This window comes from Candoia aspera, chromosome 6 (assembly GCF_035149785.1).
Source record: "Candoia aspera isolate rCanAsp1 chromosome 6, rCanAsp1.hap2, whole genome shotgun sequence".
NCBI classification, from domain to species: domain Eukaryota; kingdom Metazoa; phylum Chordata; class Lepidosauria; order Squamata; family Boidae; genus Candoia; species Candoia aspera.
Window position 1 is genome coordinate 29,140,767 of NC_086158.1, and position 20,455 is coordinate 29,161,221.

Here is a 20,455-nt window from a genome sequence, read left to right on the forward strand (position 1 = left end):
AGAACCCCAACTCCACTGATAGGAATGCATGTTTAATGCCTTTCACATTATTTTTCAGCTGTGCACACAGTTCATGGTGGCAGGCACATCTTAACCATTTGTAAACTCTACATTCTGATTTCCTCTGTGTGAATGAAAAAAGATTGAACAAAGTAGAAGCAGTAATTTAGAAATAAGGGGTAGAGTAGGTTGTCCACACCTCATAATAAGTAGAATTGTCTATTCCGCATGGACTGTCTTGTACTACGTTAAGCTAGACTAGCATGCTGTTCTCACATATAGTGGTTAAAAATATTGTGCCATTGATAGAGTATTTAACAACTAATCTGGATATTATTCCACTGATCTTGGCCTCAGTCACATATAGCAAAATGACTTGGGCTTCCTCAGATGTAGAGCCTATCAAACTGGGAAGTAATATAAAAGAGGTTATAAAAGAGGATTTGTTCCATAATTATCAGAATTACTATATAACATGGATAGACATCCTGATCCCCTTCAGATATTTGCCATAATCATGTATAATTAAATATAATGGCTGGACATTATCAGAGCTGTCCAAAACATCAGGAAGGCACCCAGTTGCCCACTCCATTATACCAGAATTATATTTTGAACCTACAGATATAGAAGTGGAATGTCTCAAGTATTTAAAACTTCATTATAAATTATTTCAATACCCCCTTAATAGTTTTCCAAACTGAAGTAACTTTTGAAATAGTAAGCAGTATATGAACACAGATTCAATACCTAAGATATTAGTTTGCTATTGAATTCTGTTTCTTTTCATGTCCAACATCAAGATTTCCAGACCTGATTTTGAAAACGAGTGAAATAAATCTGCTTCAGAGTCAGTGAGAAAGCATGTATCCAGGACAAGAGAGTTGCATAAGCTTTGTAACCATTAACTTAATGAATATTCTGAATAGAATGTTTTTCAGTAATGTTATTCTGCATTTTCCCCAGTGCTGTCCATAACAGTTTTGTTTAAGATATCTGTATTCATGGGAGGCATCTCAATTATATGCTGTGCCTACCCAATTAAAGAGTCTTTGATTAAATCACAGCATTAGTTTTTGCTTTCAATTAATGCTGTGCTGTCGCTTTCAGACACCATCAGGAGAAAAGGAGGTGAAAGGATGTGGTCACCATTCCAGTAACCAATTATGATCTTGTTCTCCTATTTGAGAAAGGAAAGTTATGGAATATATGCAATGAGAATCTCAGATTTCTTGCACTGGGGACAGTCTCACCATTTCTTATCACAGAAGCTTAAAACAATAGCTATGATCTTTGTAACAGATCTTTAATTGTGTCCGCTGGATTGTTATAGAATTGCTAGTCCTGGTCTCCTCATTCCTGAGTTAGATAAGTATGTATATCTCTATATCATACTTATATAGATATATGATTGACATATGATTGAGTGAAAGTCACAGTTGAACAGTTATTTAAATACAATAACAGTTAAAATGTTGAATTATGTCAAACCAATTACAGTTCCTTTAAAGCCTATCAACATTTTAATGAGTGTAAGACAAACCAATATGTCAATTAATACCTAATCAGTAACACTAACATCATAAGCTACAATATTTATTTCAACAGTTCACATAGAAATCTTACAATAAGCACTCTTAATTGCACCATACAAAAAAAGATAGAAATATAAAGCATAAATCATATGTGTTCTATTTTAAGAAAGAAAAAAAAACATTCACCCTAACCTTCGTGAACTATACCGAACAATTCAAAGGCTTATCATGCAAGACATTAATGAAGAAACGTGCCTAAAGCCATTCATGAGTAGAGGTATAGTTTCCGAGCTGCTGTTTGAAGCTAGTTTCAGTTACTTTATTGCTTCTATATATTTTATAAATTTGGATGTGTGCATAAGGATTTCACCCTTAGTCGGGCATATAAAACATGCATTATTTTTAAAAATGCCCAGTCTCTAAAGTCAAATTAAATTTAGGACCATTTCAACTGTGACAAATTCTCACTCTAGGAGAGTACGTGTGAAAAACAGCATACTGAAATCAAAGTAAGGTTATTTATCTTGTGAAACACTGACAATACAACTGTACTGTTCAGTTAAAATAACAATACAATTTAATTGTATTAAATCCATTTTAATCCAATTTTAAAGAGAAGGGAAGGGAAACTATTTTATCAATCCTTTAAAAACATCTGAAAAAATTGAGGTCTGGTCAGATGCATTGAAAAGGCAAGAGGGATGACTGGGAAAGAGAACATTTTGCCACCACTAAGGTTGACTGAAGGTTAGAGAGGAGCAGTTCAATCTGTTTCTCATCTAGAACTGAATGTATCAATTCTTCATATGTTCACTCCTAACAAAGAAATCTATTCTTTTTTAATCTGCAAATTTGAAAATGAACTTTTCATTATGTATTTTTGAATGTATTTTCTCCAAATGTGCATTTCTAATTATATCATTTCAAAAGGTCTACTTTTAAACATCTCATCATGCATTTTTGGCTGAAACCTTCATTGCAATATTTGGGAAAGTGCAAACATCAGTGGAAATTAAAACATTCTAAATCATATTTTAGTCCAAATGATGCAGATAAGGTACGTCTGTATGATAATTTGCACTTGCTGAATTTCTCAAGCATCTTTGTATCAGATGCAAATGACAGATAAATTCAGCTAGTCAATCCAATAGAAATCTGGGATTATCTAAAGATTGGCAGAGCCTGTGTTTTTGGAAGCTTGAAGACGGGCTTTGCAGTAAAGATTGTAACTGCCTTTCTACATTAACTTATCTGCAACCCACATGGATTGTAGCTTTGCTTGCTTTGTAAACTTGCTCTCCTTGAACATACCTGCATGAAATATGCTAATCCTAACCTTGACCTTTAGCTTGTGTGCCAAATTTGAAGTAAGTAAAGAGTCAGCTGCCCCCTTTCTCCTGCCAATCTCCCAGATTCTGCTTTTTAAGGATGGGGGGATGGGCAATAGAAGCTGAGAAACAAAAGGTACAAATCCCTTCTTCCCACAAAAAAACTAAGGAGTTTGTCAGTTTCCAAGAAGCCATGCAGAATGGCTATTTATCTAAAATTCAGTGTTATTTATTTCTGCCTGCTGTTGTCTTTTTGTATTTATCCTTCTACTCAGCCCTAATCAAAATGACTATGAAAGGCAGTGCTGAGTGACCAGAGCAGAGGCAATATGCCTATACTAAAGTTAAGAAGTAGGCAAAAGTTGGGAAGAACTCAGATCATGAATGGATTAAAACCCATGTTGGTGACCTTATAGATGAGATACCACAGCTCATTCATATAGCAAGATGTGTCAGAAGAGGGAAAACACTATTTTTAAAATAGAACAGGTAAAGATTAATATAATTTGGCTATGTAGTGGGCTGGGAATGAGCTGAAGGCCATCTCATAGGCTTCAGAGCATCTTCCTGCCACAGCTAGATGGATAGGTGGATCAGCTTTCTAATATGAATTTCCTTCTCCATATTCCATACCCTGTTTCATATCTCCAAATAACTGAAAAAGGACAGTACTTGTGGCAATATGAAACTTCAGTGGTACAAATATAGTGAAAGCAGGGAGGTAACCATCTTAGAGCCTGAAAGCCTAAGAGGCCAAGTCAGCTCCCCTTGCTACCCACTCCTTCTCCAAGCCTTCAACAAGCTTTGCTGCAGAGACTAGAGCTACCATTTGGGAGCTTCAGAACACTAGAAGACAAGAAGTTTTCTGCATTTCATAGTTGCCTTGTCTTGTGGTTGTCTGGATTTTTGCTGCCCAAGTATGGAATATGAATAAGAGAGAGAGAGCCCTCATTGCTCCAGCTATCCCACTTTTTTTGTCCATTGAATTTCCCAAGTTAGTGGTCTCTTCAACAGCACCAATAGCATGTTTTGGCAATGAAGCCCTTGGAGGGCTCTACTTATACCCCAAAAGGCTGGTTGTGCATTTCTGGGGCTTCTGGTACACTAATCCAAGAGACATAGGACTAATCATATAGCTGTCTTTAAGGCTGGAGAAAGCATTCCAACTTTGGATGGAAAAATCAGATATCTGATCTGCCTTCCTATCTCCCTTCTAGCTTCCGAAGCTGACTTTTTCCAGCATTGGAAAGTTTCAAAATAAGTTATGGTTGGGGGTTGTGTGGGAATGCCTATGCTCGCCCTGCCTTCCAATATGTGAAGAAATGTTGACCAGCTTTTGTTTTCACTGAAGGGAAAGTTTTAAAAACATCTTGGCCAGAAAGAGACCAAAGAGACGAACATGTATTTCCACCCTCACTCTGGCCTTTCCAGTCTTCCATCAGCAGGACATACGTAGGAAATCTTAGAGCAGTAACAGTACTCTAAGTCAGGACCTCAAATTGCCTTACCCAGCTAATGAAGATGATGCCCATTTACCTCTTGCATGGATACTAATGCAAATTTTTCTGTTTTCCATGTTGCTATTTACTTTGGCTATGGCATACATGCCCATCATACTTTTCCCCTTTGGAGTAAACAACCTAATGCAAAATGCAGAAATGGAGGAAGAAATAATAATCCAAAGTTAATTAGGGCATAAGATATGAAAAAGGAAAGAAAATATATTTAAAACAGTTTGCACCAATACCATTCACTTTACCTCTCCATAACTTTCTATTCTTGCTCCTACGATGCCTAAGCACCTCTTCATACCTTGCCTTTTGCGCCTAAACTTCTCAATATCTTTTGCAGATCTCATCAACTCAATCCAGCTGTTAAAATAAATGATTTTATTGTAAAACTCTATTGTATACTTATTCTCATCTTCTAATACATATGTGTTTGATATGGTTGCAAAAATCATTTAACCTTTGAGGCATAACATCACATTGCTGATATTGTTTTCCCAGACTGGGAGCCCAAAGAAGTTGAAATTGGTCGCCTTATTTAAGCTAGCATCTCAAAAGTGCTTGGTGCATTTCCTTGGATTAATCATATCAACAGTAACATAATGCAGCTACAACCGCCTGGGCTTTCTTCTAAAGACTTGCTATTTTATATTCAAGAGAAAGAAAATACCCAAAGTGATTCAGAGAGCAAACATCATACAGTTTTAAAACAACTGACATAATTCACTAGAGGAATCTGTTAATTCTAAGCCAAGAATGAACTAGCATCATCTGTAGGGATTGTCAAAAATACATTGTTTTCTAGTGCTCAAGCAGATCTTTGTAAAGTCAGTCCTAATTTTTTCTGGCTGGTGAACCTCATTAGTAGTCAGAGTATGATGCCAACACAACAGCCTCTTTACTGGCCATCCCCCTCCCTTTAAAAATAAAATTACTGCATTCCTCTCTTAGTTCATAAATGCAGCAATTAGAACAATTGGGGAGGGTGTATTTCCTCACTGCATGTAAAAATTATTCTTCCTGTAGTATGACTGTGTTTCTGTCTATTTGCATTAGCAGAAAATGCATTTTTAATCATGCTTCAGATTGTCAATGTATTTTTATGATTAATATCATTTCAGAGTGGTGTATGAGAACATTTAATCTGTGGAATTACTCACAACACAAGGGAGGCCTTTGTTGTACATTAGCCTTTTAAAGCTTCAGATACAGTTGTTGCTATAGCTTTAAAGACCTTTTAGCATAACATGCTAAAATTATCCAAATTGCCTGACCCCATTTTAGCCTAAACCAGTGTGTTGGGTGAACCAATCCATTTTGCTGAGAAGTTTACTCTTTCAGTACTTTGCCCCAGAATAAATACAGATGTATGGAATGAACACATGTCCTTTTTATCACCAGGATATTTACTGTAAGTACACTTTCAGACTTCATGCATTCACAGTCAAACAGTTCATGGGACATTTGAGGCTATTCTATCAGTCCAGCTTGAATCAACTTGCAGTGAAGAAGTTCTGTATGATTTTGTTATCATGTCCTAGGCTGATGGGATGGTCCTGTTCAAACCCCATGCATGAAATTGTAACCTGCTGGATTCAGGGAGTTGAATCTCCCTTGGCTCAGCAGGTTTGATGATGCCAGGTAGCTGCATGGGTGACATATCAATAGATTGACTAGGTCTGAGTACCAGAGACATCTGGGCCAGTTGAGCGCAATCACTATCAGCTCCACATTCTGGTTTCAAACTAGTCTCGTGTATCTGAGGAAGACATGTGGCAACTCTTTGGACCAAGTGATGATGAAGAAGTTTGTTGCTTCTGTTCCCTGAGATGAGAAGCAGGAGATGAACTGTTATTGGTGGGAATTGCTAGGAGCTCCATCGATACAATTTGCTCCATCATGTTGCTATGATGGTGGCCACCTTGGCTAGGGAGGCTAGCCACTTCAGAATGTCCTAGCTGCACTGTAAGAAAAAGAAGTATCTTCTCTATGCAGGACAAGAGAGAGAGTCATCGTACCCCTCCCAGAATTTGCCCTGCAAGGAAAATATAAGTGCTAGAAGGATGCTTGAGGAGATAGGAGCAGATAATTTCCTTCTTTTATTTGGAAAATTTTTTTTTCACCATATAGGAGTGGGAATTAATTCCTCCTGCATGCAGCATCTTTGGGAGAAAGGAAGGTTTGAGGTATGGGATTTCTGAGCAAGCAGTTCCCCATCCCCATTCTTTCTCTACATAGTGTTTAAATTATTACAATGACTTGCCCAAGGCCAGTCAGAAAACTTAGTATTTTTTAGTTTATAAACAGAAAAAATGAGTAAATGGCCAGAAGAACAACATATTTACAAATGGCCATATCATCTAGATATAATACAGGCAGCTATTACTCAGCTCACTTCTATGTATAAAAATGCACTTGGAGGAATTTTAACTCGGGTTTTCCACCATGGATGTGATTGTGCTTAAAATATTTTCACCAACCCACACCCTATTCTGGATAAGAGTTTGGGAGGGCAATAATGGCAAATCTTATTTGTGCAAAGAAGGGTACATCACTCAGAATTCTGCTAAATTAAATACTGTACAGTGTTCTCAAAAGAGAAAGTGCTGATACTGTGGAGGACCATAGTATGGAGTTGTCACAGTCATGTAGAAAGGACTGGTGCTCCATGAATTCCTAATCCTTTCCTGAATATCTTTCAAATGTTCAATGGAGTTGCGTTAAGGTGATGCTATCAATGAGCTGAGTGTAGAGAAAATCCTAAAGAAGACAATGGAGAAGTTAGGTGCTTGGTTAGGGGACTCTGGGGAGTGGGATGAAGCACTGAGGAACCATCACTGATACTCCATGAGAGATCTGAGTTTGTCAGTTCCAAATGACAATGGAAAATCAAACGGTGTTCAAATGGTCTTTCAAAAATTTCATCTTTTTTGTGTATTAAAAAATATAGGGAAACTTTTTGTTTTGTCTTGCTTTTAAAGCACACTTCTCTTTTGATTATGAAAAATTCTCTAACAGCTTTTTAGTTATTCATGTCAGTACCCTAAAGTTATTTCTCTCACTTTTGCTGCTGCAAGTGTTGCTAGTTAGCTAATATTCTGCATGGTCCCCAGATGGGTCTGCATCTACTTCAAACAAGCAGTGAATTGGGTCTAAACCCACTCAGAGAAGGTGCTTTCTTATTCCTAGGGCCTGAAACTTTCTTAAGCAACTCATTAAAGCAGCTGTGTTGCAAAGAACAGCTGCATGATCCCAGAAGAAGATGCAGCTATTTAAATTGTTGCAAATGGGTTCTACATTCCTGCATCCTCCCAAACCCCTTTTCTGAATTATTTCCAAAGCACTGCATAGTCCTAGCAAGCTCTTGATATGACATCAGTTTGAGGACCTCTCAGAGCAATCACTATGAGACAACTGGACCACTAGAAAGAAGAAGGGAGAATGAATAGGAGAAAACACATTGGGGAAGAACTGCAGGTATAGCACCAGTGATAAAGTGGCAGATCCAGTGGTGGAATGGCAATGTGGCCTCATTTTAATATGCAGATTGTAGAACTCAAGAAAACAAAATTTCAGAGTTTTTTTCAGAATGTTTTGCTTAGAATGTAGTATACACAAATCCTTTTCCCATCACCCTGGCCCTTAACTTAGGAGACAATCAATATCAGATAGGTAGAGAGGCAGCAACTAACAGTAGCTGAATGTAGTTTCTTAAAGACACTTAGGGCTTTATCTTTCATAATCCAATCTCTACTTACAGGCCATTAAGTCAGTGCTTTATAAACCATTATAAAGAAATAAAAGAGCTGATTACAAATTTCCAGCTTCACGGTTCCCCTGATACATGTGCTATTTAACACTTTCTCACAGGCAGTAATCTTGTAATGGCAGCAGGCCAAATGACAGAATGAAGCCAATTACAACACCTGGCTGTTACTAAGTCACAGTGAAAGAAAGCAGGAAGACAAGAAGAAGAACAGGGTACTTACAGAGTGGCTTCACATATCACACTAAACTTAGCCACAGCCTGTTGATGTCATGACTTACAAGCCATAATGCTTGAAACACACAGCATACTAGACCAAAACCGAAGTAAACCACAATATGACTTAATGGAGTTAGTAAACCAAGTTACATATTTCACCCTAGTTAAAGCATGCAGCAAGTCAAAGGCCTATCATTGAGTTAGTCAAAGGCCTATTGACTTACATCAATTCTGTTAATGAATGGCAGTTATGCCCAACTGGTGCCCTTGAGATGTGTCCAGAGTATAATTTCCAGAATTCTGAGTCAGCATGTGGGTAAATCACAGGAGCTCATTCTGTGAATGCAAATAGAGCTCCTCTTTGGACCACCCATTCAAAGAGAGCAAGGAATCAGCAGGTCAGGATAAGGAAAGGGAAGGTCTAGTATGCGTAACTTCATACCCTCTAATGCAGAGATTCAGAGATAGGGAACTTTTAGCTGCAAGGCCACATGTGCCTTTTTTTCCTACCTCCCCATCCTCAAGCTCCTTCTGACCATCAAAGTTTGGCAGCACAATTGCTGAAAATCAGTGAAATGGTTCCCTGAAATGTTAGTGCCAGAAGCACAAAAAACTGGTAGTATTAGTCCTAAAAAAGATTAGTGTGGGTTAATTTCTTTAGAAAGCCCCCAATCCTCATCCTCCAATAGAAGGAGGAAAAAAACCCTAGATTGCCCACATATATGGTACAACCTCATTGAGGTTTGCATCTTTGCCTTGTCTATTGCAGTCCTTGGCTATTGCCCCACCCCATCATTCACTGCAGTCCCTAGTCACAAACTGTTGTCCGCCTTTGAGATGGTTAGAAGTCCTTCCCTCCTCTGACAATATTAAACTGTGTTTTCTTTCATGTCTCTTGATGAAATTAGTATTGTGTCTTGTGTGCTGCCTGGACAGCAAAATTGTGGGGTAAACTACAAGGAAGATAGATAAGCTGCCTGCCTCCCGCCCTCCATTCTATTACCCTCTAACTAATATCTAAGTAATCCCAGTTCAGAAATACCAATATGGTAATCTGAATATGATGACAACAGTTCCTATTCCCAACATTTGAACATTATTGAAAATAGTTCCCTCTTTTGTTATAGTCTACCCTTCCAGGTTGGATAACTTCAAGGTTTGGAGGGCATAGCTAATCCTCTTCTGGAAGGGTAGAGGATACCAACTCATGATTCAGTGCTATCACTTGGTAGGAGCTGAAATTGACCTTTCTTTTTAACTTTTAGAGTTTTAAGATAGAAAAAGGAAGGAATTTCTAACAGCTCTTTAGATTTCCTCCTGCTGCTTCCCTACTTACTTAGAAACCATCTTAGTATAAGGCAGGAAGTCTTTAAGAAGCAAACTATAGCTGTTTTTCAGCCTGCTGAGAGGCATTTCAAGAAAGAGGAGTGAGTTCTATAGGAAGGAAACTCCTACCAAGACTTCTCACTCTTAAATCCCACCTACCTGCCTCAAAAGGCCAAAATCATATTGCTCAAAGTCAGTATTTTGTCACTAATTCCAGCAGCACAATTACAGTTGTATGTAATCCACAGGCATTCATATCTAACCACAATGGTATGAAAATGACAAAACATTTGCTGTGATGTGACAACACAAGCTCTGCCATTTTGCCTTTTTGTGTTTGCACTGCAGCTTGGTGGTACACCATGTGTTTGCTTGAGGAATAATTTGAACTTCCATTTCTTCTGGTATCATTGCTAATAGCTCTTTAGATTTCCTCCTGCTGCTTCCCTACTTACTTAGAAACCATCTTAGTATAAGGCTTAATGTTTCATATTGCCCAAATCACATCATACCTACTGTGTTTTACTAAACAAATAATTTTCTTTTACGATCAAAGACTTTGGGTGTGTTCTTAAGAAGAAAGCAATGCATCTGATTGGAATTTAAGCAGTTCCTAATTTGGGGAGGCGATTCCAAAATATATGATAATATAGCCACTGTTTTGCTAGAAAAAGGTAGACCTCAATCTTTCTTTATTCTTTTTATTGCTTTTTAATTACAGAAAATTACAGAATAATTTTTATAAATTAATAATTACAGAATAATTACAGAAAAACAAAACAAAAAACAATAGACTTCAATCTTAATACAAGGATATGATAATTTGTGTTACAGATGCAAAGGAAAGGATTATTAGAATTTAAATAGCATATCTCACATTAGGACAGTAGATTAATACATGTCACCTCTTGACTAGGTTTATTATTAGATTAATTTTTGACAGCAATTTCAGTGTCCCAGTGGAAAGAGTGAGGTTGGCAAGGCAGGAATGAATCATTCCCATGCCAGAGAGAGCCCTTATCTCAACACAGAGCAGGTGCCTCCCAAGGCCATCAAGAGAACATCCAAGTGTCTGCAGCCTCAGAAAGACAGGAGGAAAAAAGCCTAGAATTTCTGCTAATTAAACCAAGTCCTGAATAAGGGTTTACAGGATTAGAGAGCTGAGATTCACACCTATGCATGTCTGAAGCCTGCATTCCTACACTGGATTCTTTATCTTTAAATGGGACTTTCAGTACAATATTAGCTTTGAGTATAAAACTAAACTCTATAGCTATCAGTCAGCTAGCTTCAGGGCTGAATGGTAATTTGAGGCTAGTTCTTGCCAATCCTGGCCCAATTTCTAAACTTTTTAGTATCTCACCAAATACTATGGAAGTTTATGCTTTTTTATACCACATTTCTATGTCATACACAGTGCAAGATACGGAGTGTACCTGTAGCCAAGGTACAGTTCCTGGCCCAGAAAGTGGGAAGACAGTCTACTGTGCATGATGTTGTATTCCTTTGAAAATAACAGGTGCACAACTTTGGAATATTATTTGATCTAACTTTATAACTGGAGTCCCAGTTGGACCCAGCAGTAAGGATAGTCCACATCCATTACCCTTGAGATTGTTTGGAGCCTTCAGTAGGCGCAGAACACCATCATTTAGTTACTGAAGTTACATTTATTTTCCCATGATCTGTACTGGAAAGCCTACTTGAAATAATGATTAAAGTTAACTTATAAAGAATTAAATGATCGTACACTTAAAGTCATAAATAGCCTCCTTTCTTCCAATGTGAACAAGCTCAACTTTTTGTGAGCTTTGAAGTCTCTGTATTTGGTAGCTTCAGTATTTTGGCTTCATCAGCTGTTACAGATGTACCTCTTCACTTGGGTCTTTAGATCATTTTGATGTAAAAGACTTTCATCTTTACTTTTCTGAACAGTTTACTTTATTTAGCGCTTGCTGCTGTTTGGACTTGATAAGTGTTTCATTTAGGTCTGTAATTTATATTAGAATTTGTATATCTTGTGACTGTGAAGGGGAATATAAGTTCTAATAATAGGAGTAGTAATATAGTCTTTCTTAATCTGGTGCTGTCTAGGTGTCTTGGGAATAGAAACGTTGAGAGTTCGATTTGCAACACACGTAGATGTGCTCTATCTGTGTTGCAAATTAGAGAAAGACTAGAGAAAACTGGTAGAATGTAACCACAGTGTGTGCTCAAGGTTGTCAGATCCCTTCTAGCTGATGTCACAGTCTTGTCTACAGATAATGCAATATGCCAAAATAAATAAGAGTTTTGTAAAATGATAGTTTCTTCCCCAGCCTTTAAATGAAGATACCAGACAGAGTTAAGAGTTTAAAAGAATGGGGAATATACAGCCACACCTAGGGAAGATGCTTTATGCGTTCTTTATTTATAAATTTACAGTCAAGGATCACATTAAAGCTGAGGCCAAGGTACTCCAGGTCAAGTTATGCTGGCCTCCAAAAGAGGCTATTACAGTAATGGAAATGCCTGGGTAACCTAAACTTCTGTTTTCTGTGGGCATACCCCCCATGTCACACAAGCTTAACACAGTAGAACCCACCCATCCCCACAACTGCTTAAGCCAGAAAGGGAAACACCGCCTGGCAGCCAGTCCCAAGTATTCAGATCAGGGTGTAAGTATTCAGGTCAGGGTGCCACATTTCACAAATGTGATTCTTAACAAAGCTGCAGCTGAGATGAGCTAAACTTTGCTCCAATGATCCCAGTGCATTCCATGATTTAGCTGGGACAAACTAAAGCAAATTGAAACAGGAAGGTCCCCTGACCCTGTGATTAACCATATGCCCAAAGCAGAGCTACAAAGGCAGCAATGAGGGAGTAGAAAATAAAAAAGACAATGAGCAAAAAAAAAAAAAATAGCTCAGAACTGGTATATGCTCATGCCACTGAATTAGAGGTGGGAAGGGCTCCCAAACAATGCATGGACTACAATTGCATGCTCATTTAAATTGCCCAAAGAGCTAACAAGTGTCTCTTTGCCTGAGTAGAAAAGGTATTTATTTATTCTTAGCAAGGCCTTCCAAATGCTTCTGGCATCAACCCAGGCAGGCAGTCCACTGAGTAACATATAGGGATATTTGGTGGGGGGAGGTATTTGATAATTTGTGCTTTCATGTCAGAAGATTTTTCTCAGATTATATTAGGATGTTTCAGATTTTGGAAACTATTAGCCTTGTTTGGAGGCCTTTGGGATCTCTCCCTGCTTTGAATAAAGAAGGAGCTTCACTTTGGTTTTGTGGTCAGATTTGGCTACTCGCATCTAGCCTTTAGTAGGACTTGAAGCTCAGTTCTTAAGCAGCTTGAAATCTACTGAGTTCTACGAGTTTCCTAAAATTTAATTGAATCGTACTCATTCTCTCTTTTTGGTGAGGATCAGAATTCACCATTTTAGTTTTAAATATTTCCAATTTCTTTCTGGACAGTTTTTCTACTAGCACTTTCTTGGATTCAGTGCTTTAAACTGGGAGGGAGGGTATAATCTGTCCATTCCCAACTGGGATAGATACTTGTTCTGAGACCTTCAGATCTGGTTATTTCCAATTTTCTTCTGAGTCCACAAGAAGCCTCTAGATTTTTAAATTTAATTTTGTTTTATTTGGGGGGTGGGGGTTCCATTGATACTGCAAGCACAGTACATTCCTACCTTTCATATATAGAAAAGTATTCACTGTTTTCCTGCTTTGAATTTATAAATAAATGTTTGAAATATAGTGTATATGTTCTGGACTATATTATATTCTCTTACCTACATTTTAATATGTGAGACACTGATAGGACTTCTGAACTATTTTTCTTTTTCTTTGGGTTTACTATTGAGGTTTTGGGAATTAATGATACATAGCCAGAGCTGTGGATGAGAGTAAAGGTGCTTAGAGCCTGAGATATCCAGTTGATATGCTTTGATGCAAGCTAATTTGTTGAGGATTGCTTCTTTCTCTTTTAAATTAGATATTGTTAAAAATAGCAACAAGAATAAAACCAGAAAATGCCAGTGTAAAATACTGAACACAATCAACTGCTTCCTTGAATCAAGCTGAACTCTTGGTGATTGCATCAATGCAGTTTTCTTGGCTTGGTTTGTCTAAAATATATAATTTCAAGAAAATTATACCACTGCCTTCCATGGGTGTCCACAGACGGAGTCAAGAGAGCAAATGATGGAATGTGCATGACAACATCATCATGCAAATGTCACAACTTACATACTTGCATCAGACACCGGGATGCAAGTACCTTACAGTGGCATTTACATGATGACAACACTGCATGTCATTTTGGCATTGTTACAGTTTTCTGTGGATGCCACTGCTGCTTTTTCCAAAACAGTGGAAGATTAGACATTCTTTAAAAAAAAAAACAGCCAGAGGCAAAGAAAGGACAGGAGTGAAAGGAAGCTACCTGCAAAGAGAGAATTACCTGTCTCAAGTGAAGACATGACCGTTGTAAAATACAAATAGATTGCATTTCCCATTTTGTTCGCAGCTTCTATTATTTTTAAAAAACGTCTTAACTATTTTGGTTTTGTCTCTCTACTAATTAAGATGAGTTCCTTCTAAAAAGTTTTAAAAATAGAATTCAAATAATAATTATTTTACATATAACTTCTACATACCCAAAGGCATTTTTTCCTCTAAGCACTAAATGTAAAAGGTCTTCTAACAAAGCTTCCATATGTGGACAATCAGAAGATTTCCAACCTTTAATGCAGATACACTGAACTTAATGCCCTCCAGAGATATTGTTTGGACTTCAAATCCCATGCCTTTCCAGTCTATCAATTATTTAAAGAATATAAAATCAACCAAATAGTGTAATTTTTTTAAATTTTAACCGAACACATAAGTAACTGCCTTATTTCTGGTAATTGCTGTGCCAAAATCCATCTTGCAGGCTCTCAGATATTTTATACTAAAAAAAGGAGGCTCTGTTTTTCTACTTTATTATCAGAGTGTGTGAGAATCTCTGTCAAATTTATATTGCTATTTCTGAGCTTAGTTTTTTGTTAGTGATGGCAGAGGATACTACTGTCTGTGGGTTTGGGCTTTTTTCATGTGACATATTGTATCTTCCCATCAATCTGAAATATCCCTGGCTTCCATGCTTCCCAATCTGAGCATGCCCAATGGGAGGAGTTATCTCATTAGGTCTTCCCATGGGATTTAATTCAAGCGTGGGAAATCATGCAGAGAGCAGGCCACAAGAGAAAGGATTGCATCATGAAAGACAAGAAGTTTACAACATGGCCTTTATAAGAAATCTGGGCCCAATGCAATACCAGATTGAGAACCCTTTCCCTCCATACACACAGCCCTAGATAAAAGCTGCAGAAGGAGATGTTAAAAGAAAGGAACGCCCACAAAATCAGAACTAGACATTAACAATATATCTAAAGAAACATATTGGATACAAAGTCAAAGTAGTCACTAGTGAAACTTTATTCTAATAGACTAATTGGGAGGGTGTCTATGATTAATAAATGTTAAATTAGAGAATACTCATGTACAGTGTTTTGTGTCATTTGTATGATGCAGTTGTGCAAATGACACAGAGTAGATAATTTGTTTCCATTTATGTCATTTGCATAATGAATTCAACTTACTTTTATGATTCATTTCTCCCAACAGATCACATAACTGTTACTTATATTAGTATTTCCACATCCTAAAACTTCTCCATCCATTTTCCCCTTCCTTAATAAATGTTTTACCAAGATACACAAATTAATCTACTTGCTCTTCCATTTATGTATAACTTGCAATTGTTCTCTCCATTTTCCTATCAAACACTTTGGCTTTTGTTATATGTATTTTAAGATCCACATTCCTCATTGCATCACAGTCTATCTAATATTTGCATCAAATAATTTGGTTCTAGTCCAATAACATAGCATCATCTGCATACACATAAATTCATATCCTCAACCAACACATTTCTACTGTTACCCCAAGCATTCCTTACATTTATAAACAAACAGGGAGGGAAATCACATATTCTTGTCTTGCTCCCTGGTCAGTGATGAACCATTTGCTAAGCATACTGCTTATTTTTATGCATGCTTTGCTTTCATCACATAAAAGTCTTATCATATGCAGCAATCAACCTTCAAATGAAAGTGTTATCATTTGATTACTTTTTATGTTAATCCAGAAAAAAATGTTACTCTCTTGCCACTCCATAATTCAAAGATTAATCTTAATACATTTTAATGCACAATTTTCAGGCAAAAAAATTATGCGCCTGCAGAATAGTGAAAATGGACTATTCTCCATTTCATCAGAGTAATCTTATATCAGTTCTCATAATCTTCTCTAAATCCATATCTTTTAATTCAAAGTTATTACTGGGAATGTTGCCATAATTATAAACATGATGACATGTTCGCTGTTTCAATGTATAGTATACATTGTAACGTTTCACATGAATTTAGAATTACTTCTAAAGCATTCTTTAGAAGAAAATATACATTTTTAATCTTGATTTATACTAAATTATAAATGGTATGAAGTGTTTTAAGAAATACTTTAAAAATATTATTTCTATCTAATAAATCTGCAGACATATCTGGCAATCAGATTTAAAGTAGAAATTTGCTGTACTAAGCCAATAGTTCTTACACATTTTTTCTGATCACTTAACAATGGTTAGCAATATTTGTAGGCTTTTAAAACTTTTGTTCAACAAATTAAAACACAAGTACAAGATTTTAATAATTTCTTTTTTTTTTCTACAGTCCTGGCATCATTATCAAAGTCAGTTCCCTCTGGAAATGAAACCCATAAACCAGGCTATTAAGAAGGATCCCATACCAGGTTCTTATTTCATCTCCCAGCCCTTATCAAAATGAGCTCTGTCTCCATCATCAGATAAAATAAATCAAATACATGGACAAGAATAATGACAGTTCCAACACCCAAACAACTATTCTATATTAGCTCCCAACTCATGAAATGCCACAAATAGAAGCTATTAAAAACAGTGATAACTGGATAATTAAGTAATCCTAATTGTGATAAAGTGTATCTGGCCCAAAGTCCCCCAGTGGGTTTCCATACCTGAAGGTAGACTTGAATGTGAATCTCCAAAATTAAATACTACCTGAAATTCATGGTTACCTTGTGAAATGAAAATCTGAAAGTTCTTGTGTATACTCTGTCTACCTTGTTTCTGCCAACAAAAGGTAACATACTATAGGTAAAAGGTGTATCAAATGAAGGCCCTCCACCATCATCTCCAAGCAAGCAAGTCACGTACAAGGAAACAATGCCATAATTTAAGCACGCATGTCAAGGGGCCTTCAAAATGGGGACATAACAATTAAGCATTTTTTCATAATGTCAAGTCAGGTTCTTAATGACTATTAGGAAATAATTACTTATAACAATATAATGCATTGCCATATAAGGTAGTTACATACATGTAGCCAGTAAAATAGATGCATTGTATTATGCTTGTCTTTTAACCTATAAATACCCTGTCATTGTTAACCCTGTCATATGTCTTGCGGGACAGGTCCCATAATATCATAGCTAAATATTTTTCTCTTTACTGGTTAGCTTCCTTTATTCATTGAGCATAGAATCAATGACACATAAATTGGGTTCTGCTTTTATGGAAATATGAGTAGTGAACATTTTGAATCAGAGAATGCTGATGTAGGAACAATGAATTCTCAGACACTTGAGGTTGCTTTGCTGGAAAGGCTGCCTCTGAGATTACCATATCAAAGGTTAGTTAAAAATAATTTATCTAGGGAGTCTTTCAAGTACAGTTTCAATGTAAGGTTTGTCCTTGGGGGATAAAAAAAAAATGCACATGAGGATTAATACAAGGTTGCCCTGAGATTTACTCTTGGAAGGAGTTTATAAAATAGAGAGAAAGGCTTTGCCATCACAAATAGACACATGAAAAAAGTCAAGATTAAGAACAACGCATCCTAATTAGTTTGACGTTAATCTTTGAAGTTTTCACTGTCAGGAAAGGCAATTAGAAGAAGGAATGATGTGCATGGCATCCTTTCTTGTGTCACTTTGCTCAGACTTAACAGGATATCTTTAACCAGTAACTCATGCTTACAGTGACATATTGTGATAAAACTGGAACTATATTTCATTAGGAAAAAAGCTGCTACTGAGAATGGTACATAAGGCATAGAACAGCTAGCTTTATATCCACATATAATTGCACAAAGTGCTTCCCTATAACTGTCAGCAGTACATAATTATGTGGAATGTAGAAATGGATGACAAAACAGCCACCTGAATGAACCAGTAAAATATACCAGACATTTTATTTGTTTGTTTGTTTGTTAAATTTTTATCACTGTCCATCTCCCCCCTAAGGAGGGACTCTGGGTGGTTTACAATAGAAATTTTACTTTTTTTCCTTTTGCTTATTTTATTTTATTAAAGATTGCATTGAATGTATAAATAAATAAAATTCTGCTTTGTTGTACAGTAGTTTTTAATTATGACTATCCTATCGGGATTCCAAAAATCTGAAGATGGGAGCAAAGTTAGGTGTTCTCTATATCACTATCCTTTCATCTACTAGTTGCCCAAATTTATAAACACATCTGTTTCACCAGACTTAAAATAATACTAAGATCATCTAACCACTTGATCAATAATTTCAGTATGTATTTTTAACTTTTGATAGTTGGAATGTTATCTATCTTGAGAATGTGAAATAAACCAAATACATAAATAAAGCAAGCCAGGATCCAGAAGGAAGCATCTCTGAAATGTTTTCTATAAATTTTGTTTTCTTTAAATTTTGCTTGTGCATGTTTTGCTAATTTTATGCCATTATCTGTGATGTTTTATAGAGAATTTTTGCTGTATTTAAGTCCACCTATCCTGCATTTAACATTTTCTTCCTTTCTTTTCTTCATAGGGTTGGAATTGATCCAGATGAGGATCAAAAGATAGAAACTGCTACTCAGGCAAGTTAAAATTTAAATATAAATATTAGAAAAGGAATTTATATTCAGATGTGGGGCTGAAGGCTTTAACTTTTACAATGTGTTTTCTAGATGCTTGGGAAAATCTTCAGTTCTGATCCTGAAAATCAGGAAGTCTTATATATCTTTTGTATATTCTATATTCATCCAGATTGTAAAATAATTTATCATTTTATTTTTGATGGCCACATGATGAACAATTTTAATTTTGATATTTTGATAGAAGAAATCCATTAGCCATTTCTCACTTCCATTTCTAAAAGGCATTTTGGAAAATTACGTACTTTGTAGAAATAAATCAGACACATTTATTATTCAGATTCTAAATTTTGAGAAATATTTCTTGCCACGGTTTCTTCAATTTCTTACACATTGTTTTATAGTTTTCTGAGTCTGAGCTACCAGACTGAGGACCATAATAAATATTGAAATATTGAAATTTGAAACTTAAATTTTATTACAGCCAAAGACCAGCATATAATAAGTATTCAGAGTACTCAGTAGTTGCTGGCATGAGTAGTTATGCTGGAACCAGAAACATCTAGACATATATGGACTGGACATTCTTTAAAGTCCACTTTGCAAAATACTTTCTCCTTTTTCTCCACTCTTTCCCTGATGGCACGCATCACTGAAATAAGCCCATGAAAGCTAATGCCACAATATATTTTTTAGATCATAAATTCAAAACCACAAATGGTATAGTAGTGTCCTTATATGGAGGACATCTATAAAAGCCTGTTTTTCTCTCACTTAGTGTCTACACATAGGCATGAAAGCAGGCCGGCAGGCCAGGTATTACAGTTTAGAGATCTGAATATAGCTTCCTTTTTCTCATATGCCCATTTCCTCCATAAGTGACTGCTCAGAAGAAAGGCAGAATTTGCTCAAGGTATTTTGCTACTTGTTTTGAAGAGCAAGCCTTTCAAACTGGATGCTATGTCCTCAACTTTTGTGCCTGGATTGTGTGGTGAAGCAGCAGGTTACTCAGGGAGTGCGAGTAGACTTAGTGACATCGCAGGCATCTGGGTTTGGGACAAGTAACAAAATATGTGTTGCGACTAACATAAGTTCCACCCCTTATTTACTTTCAGGCAACATCATGATGGAAGTACAAAAAGGCAGAACTTGCATGATAACATTCCAATAACACATTTTGTGTGTTATTTGATATCTTTTGTGGTTAAGAATAGTCACTTATGTGTGACATACATACACATTTCTCCCCTGCCAAATCTACACTTCTATATCCCAAGAACCTGATGCCTGAAGCAGCTGCCTCATTCTACCCCTAATAGTTGGGTTGGCCTCAAAAAAAAAAAAGGCTGAATAGGGAAAATCAGGTTTCATGTTCTCTGTTACGGCAACTGTACTGTCTGAGCGCAAATGAAGGGAATAAGATGAAATAAGGAGCAGCTGCTATTCTTTGTGGCTTTTATAGCTACCACTCTGGAAAGTGTTACTATGCTATTTATTTAAAGCATAGGGAAAAACCTGTGATAATCCCAATTTTGTATTGTCATAATTAGGAATGATGAAAACTGCAGTCCTGTAGTAGTTGGCAAACTACATTTTAATATTCCTGCTTTAAAACTTCCAAACCGGTTTTTGTTGTTTCCACTGTGTGAATGTTTCCAAGTATTGTACCATCAGTTTCTTTAAAGTGCAACTTCTTTTAAATTCACATTGGCCTAATCCTATTACTTTACACTCATCAAATCATTCAAAACTTTTTTGTGCCTTGCCAGATTTTCTATTCTCAGTACATT

General features: G+C 36.5%; 1 protein-coding gene across 1 annotated transcript in view; it reads left to right on the forward strand.

The window, feature by feature from the left end:
- SLC9A9 (solute carrier family 9 member A9) overlaps window positions 1-20,455 on the forward strand; it is a 282,029-nt gene that overhangs the window by 187,938 nt on the left and 73,636 nt on the right. The window contains exon 13 of the mRNA XM_063306631.1: window positions 18,620-18,668. Coding sequence (XP_063162701.1) covers window positions 18,620-18,668 — 49 coding nt within the window. The remainder of the gene's footprint in view (window positions 1-18,619; window positions 18,669-20,455) is intronic.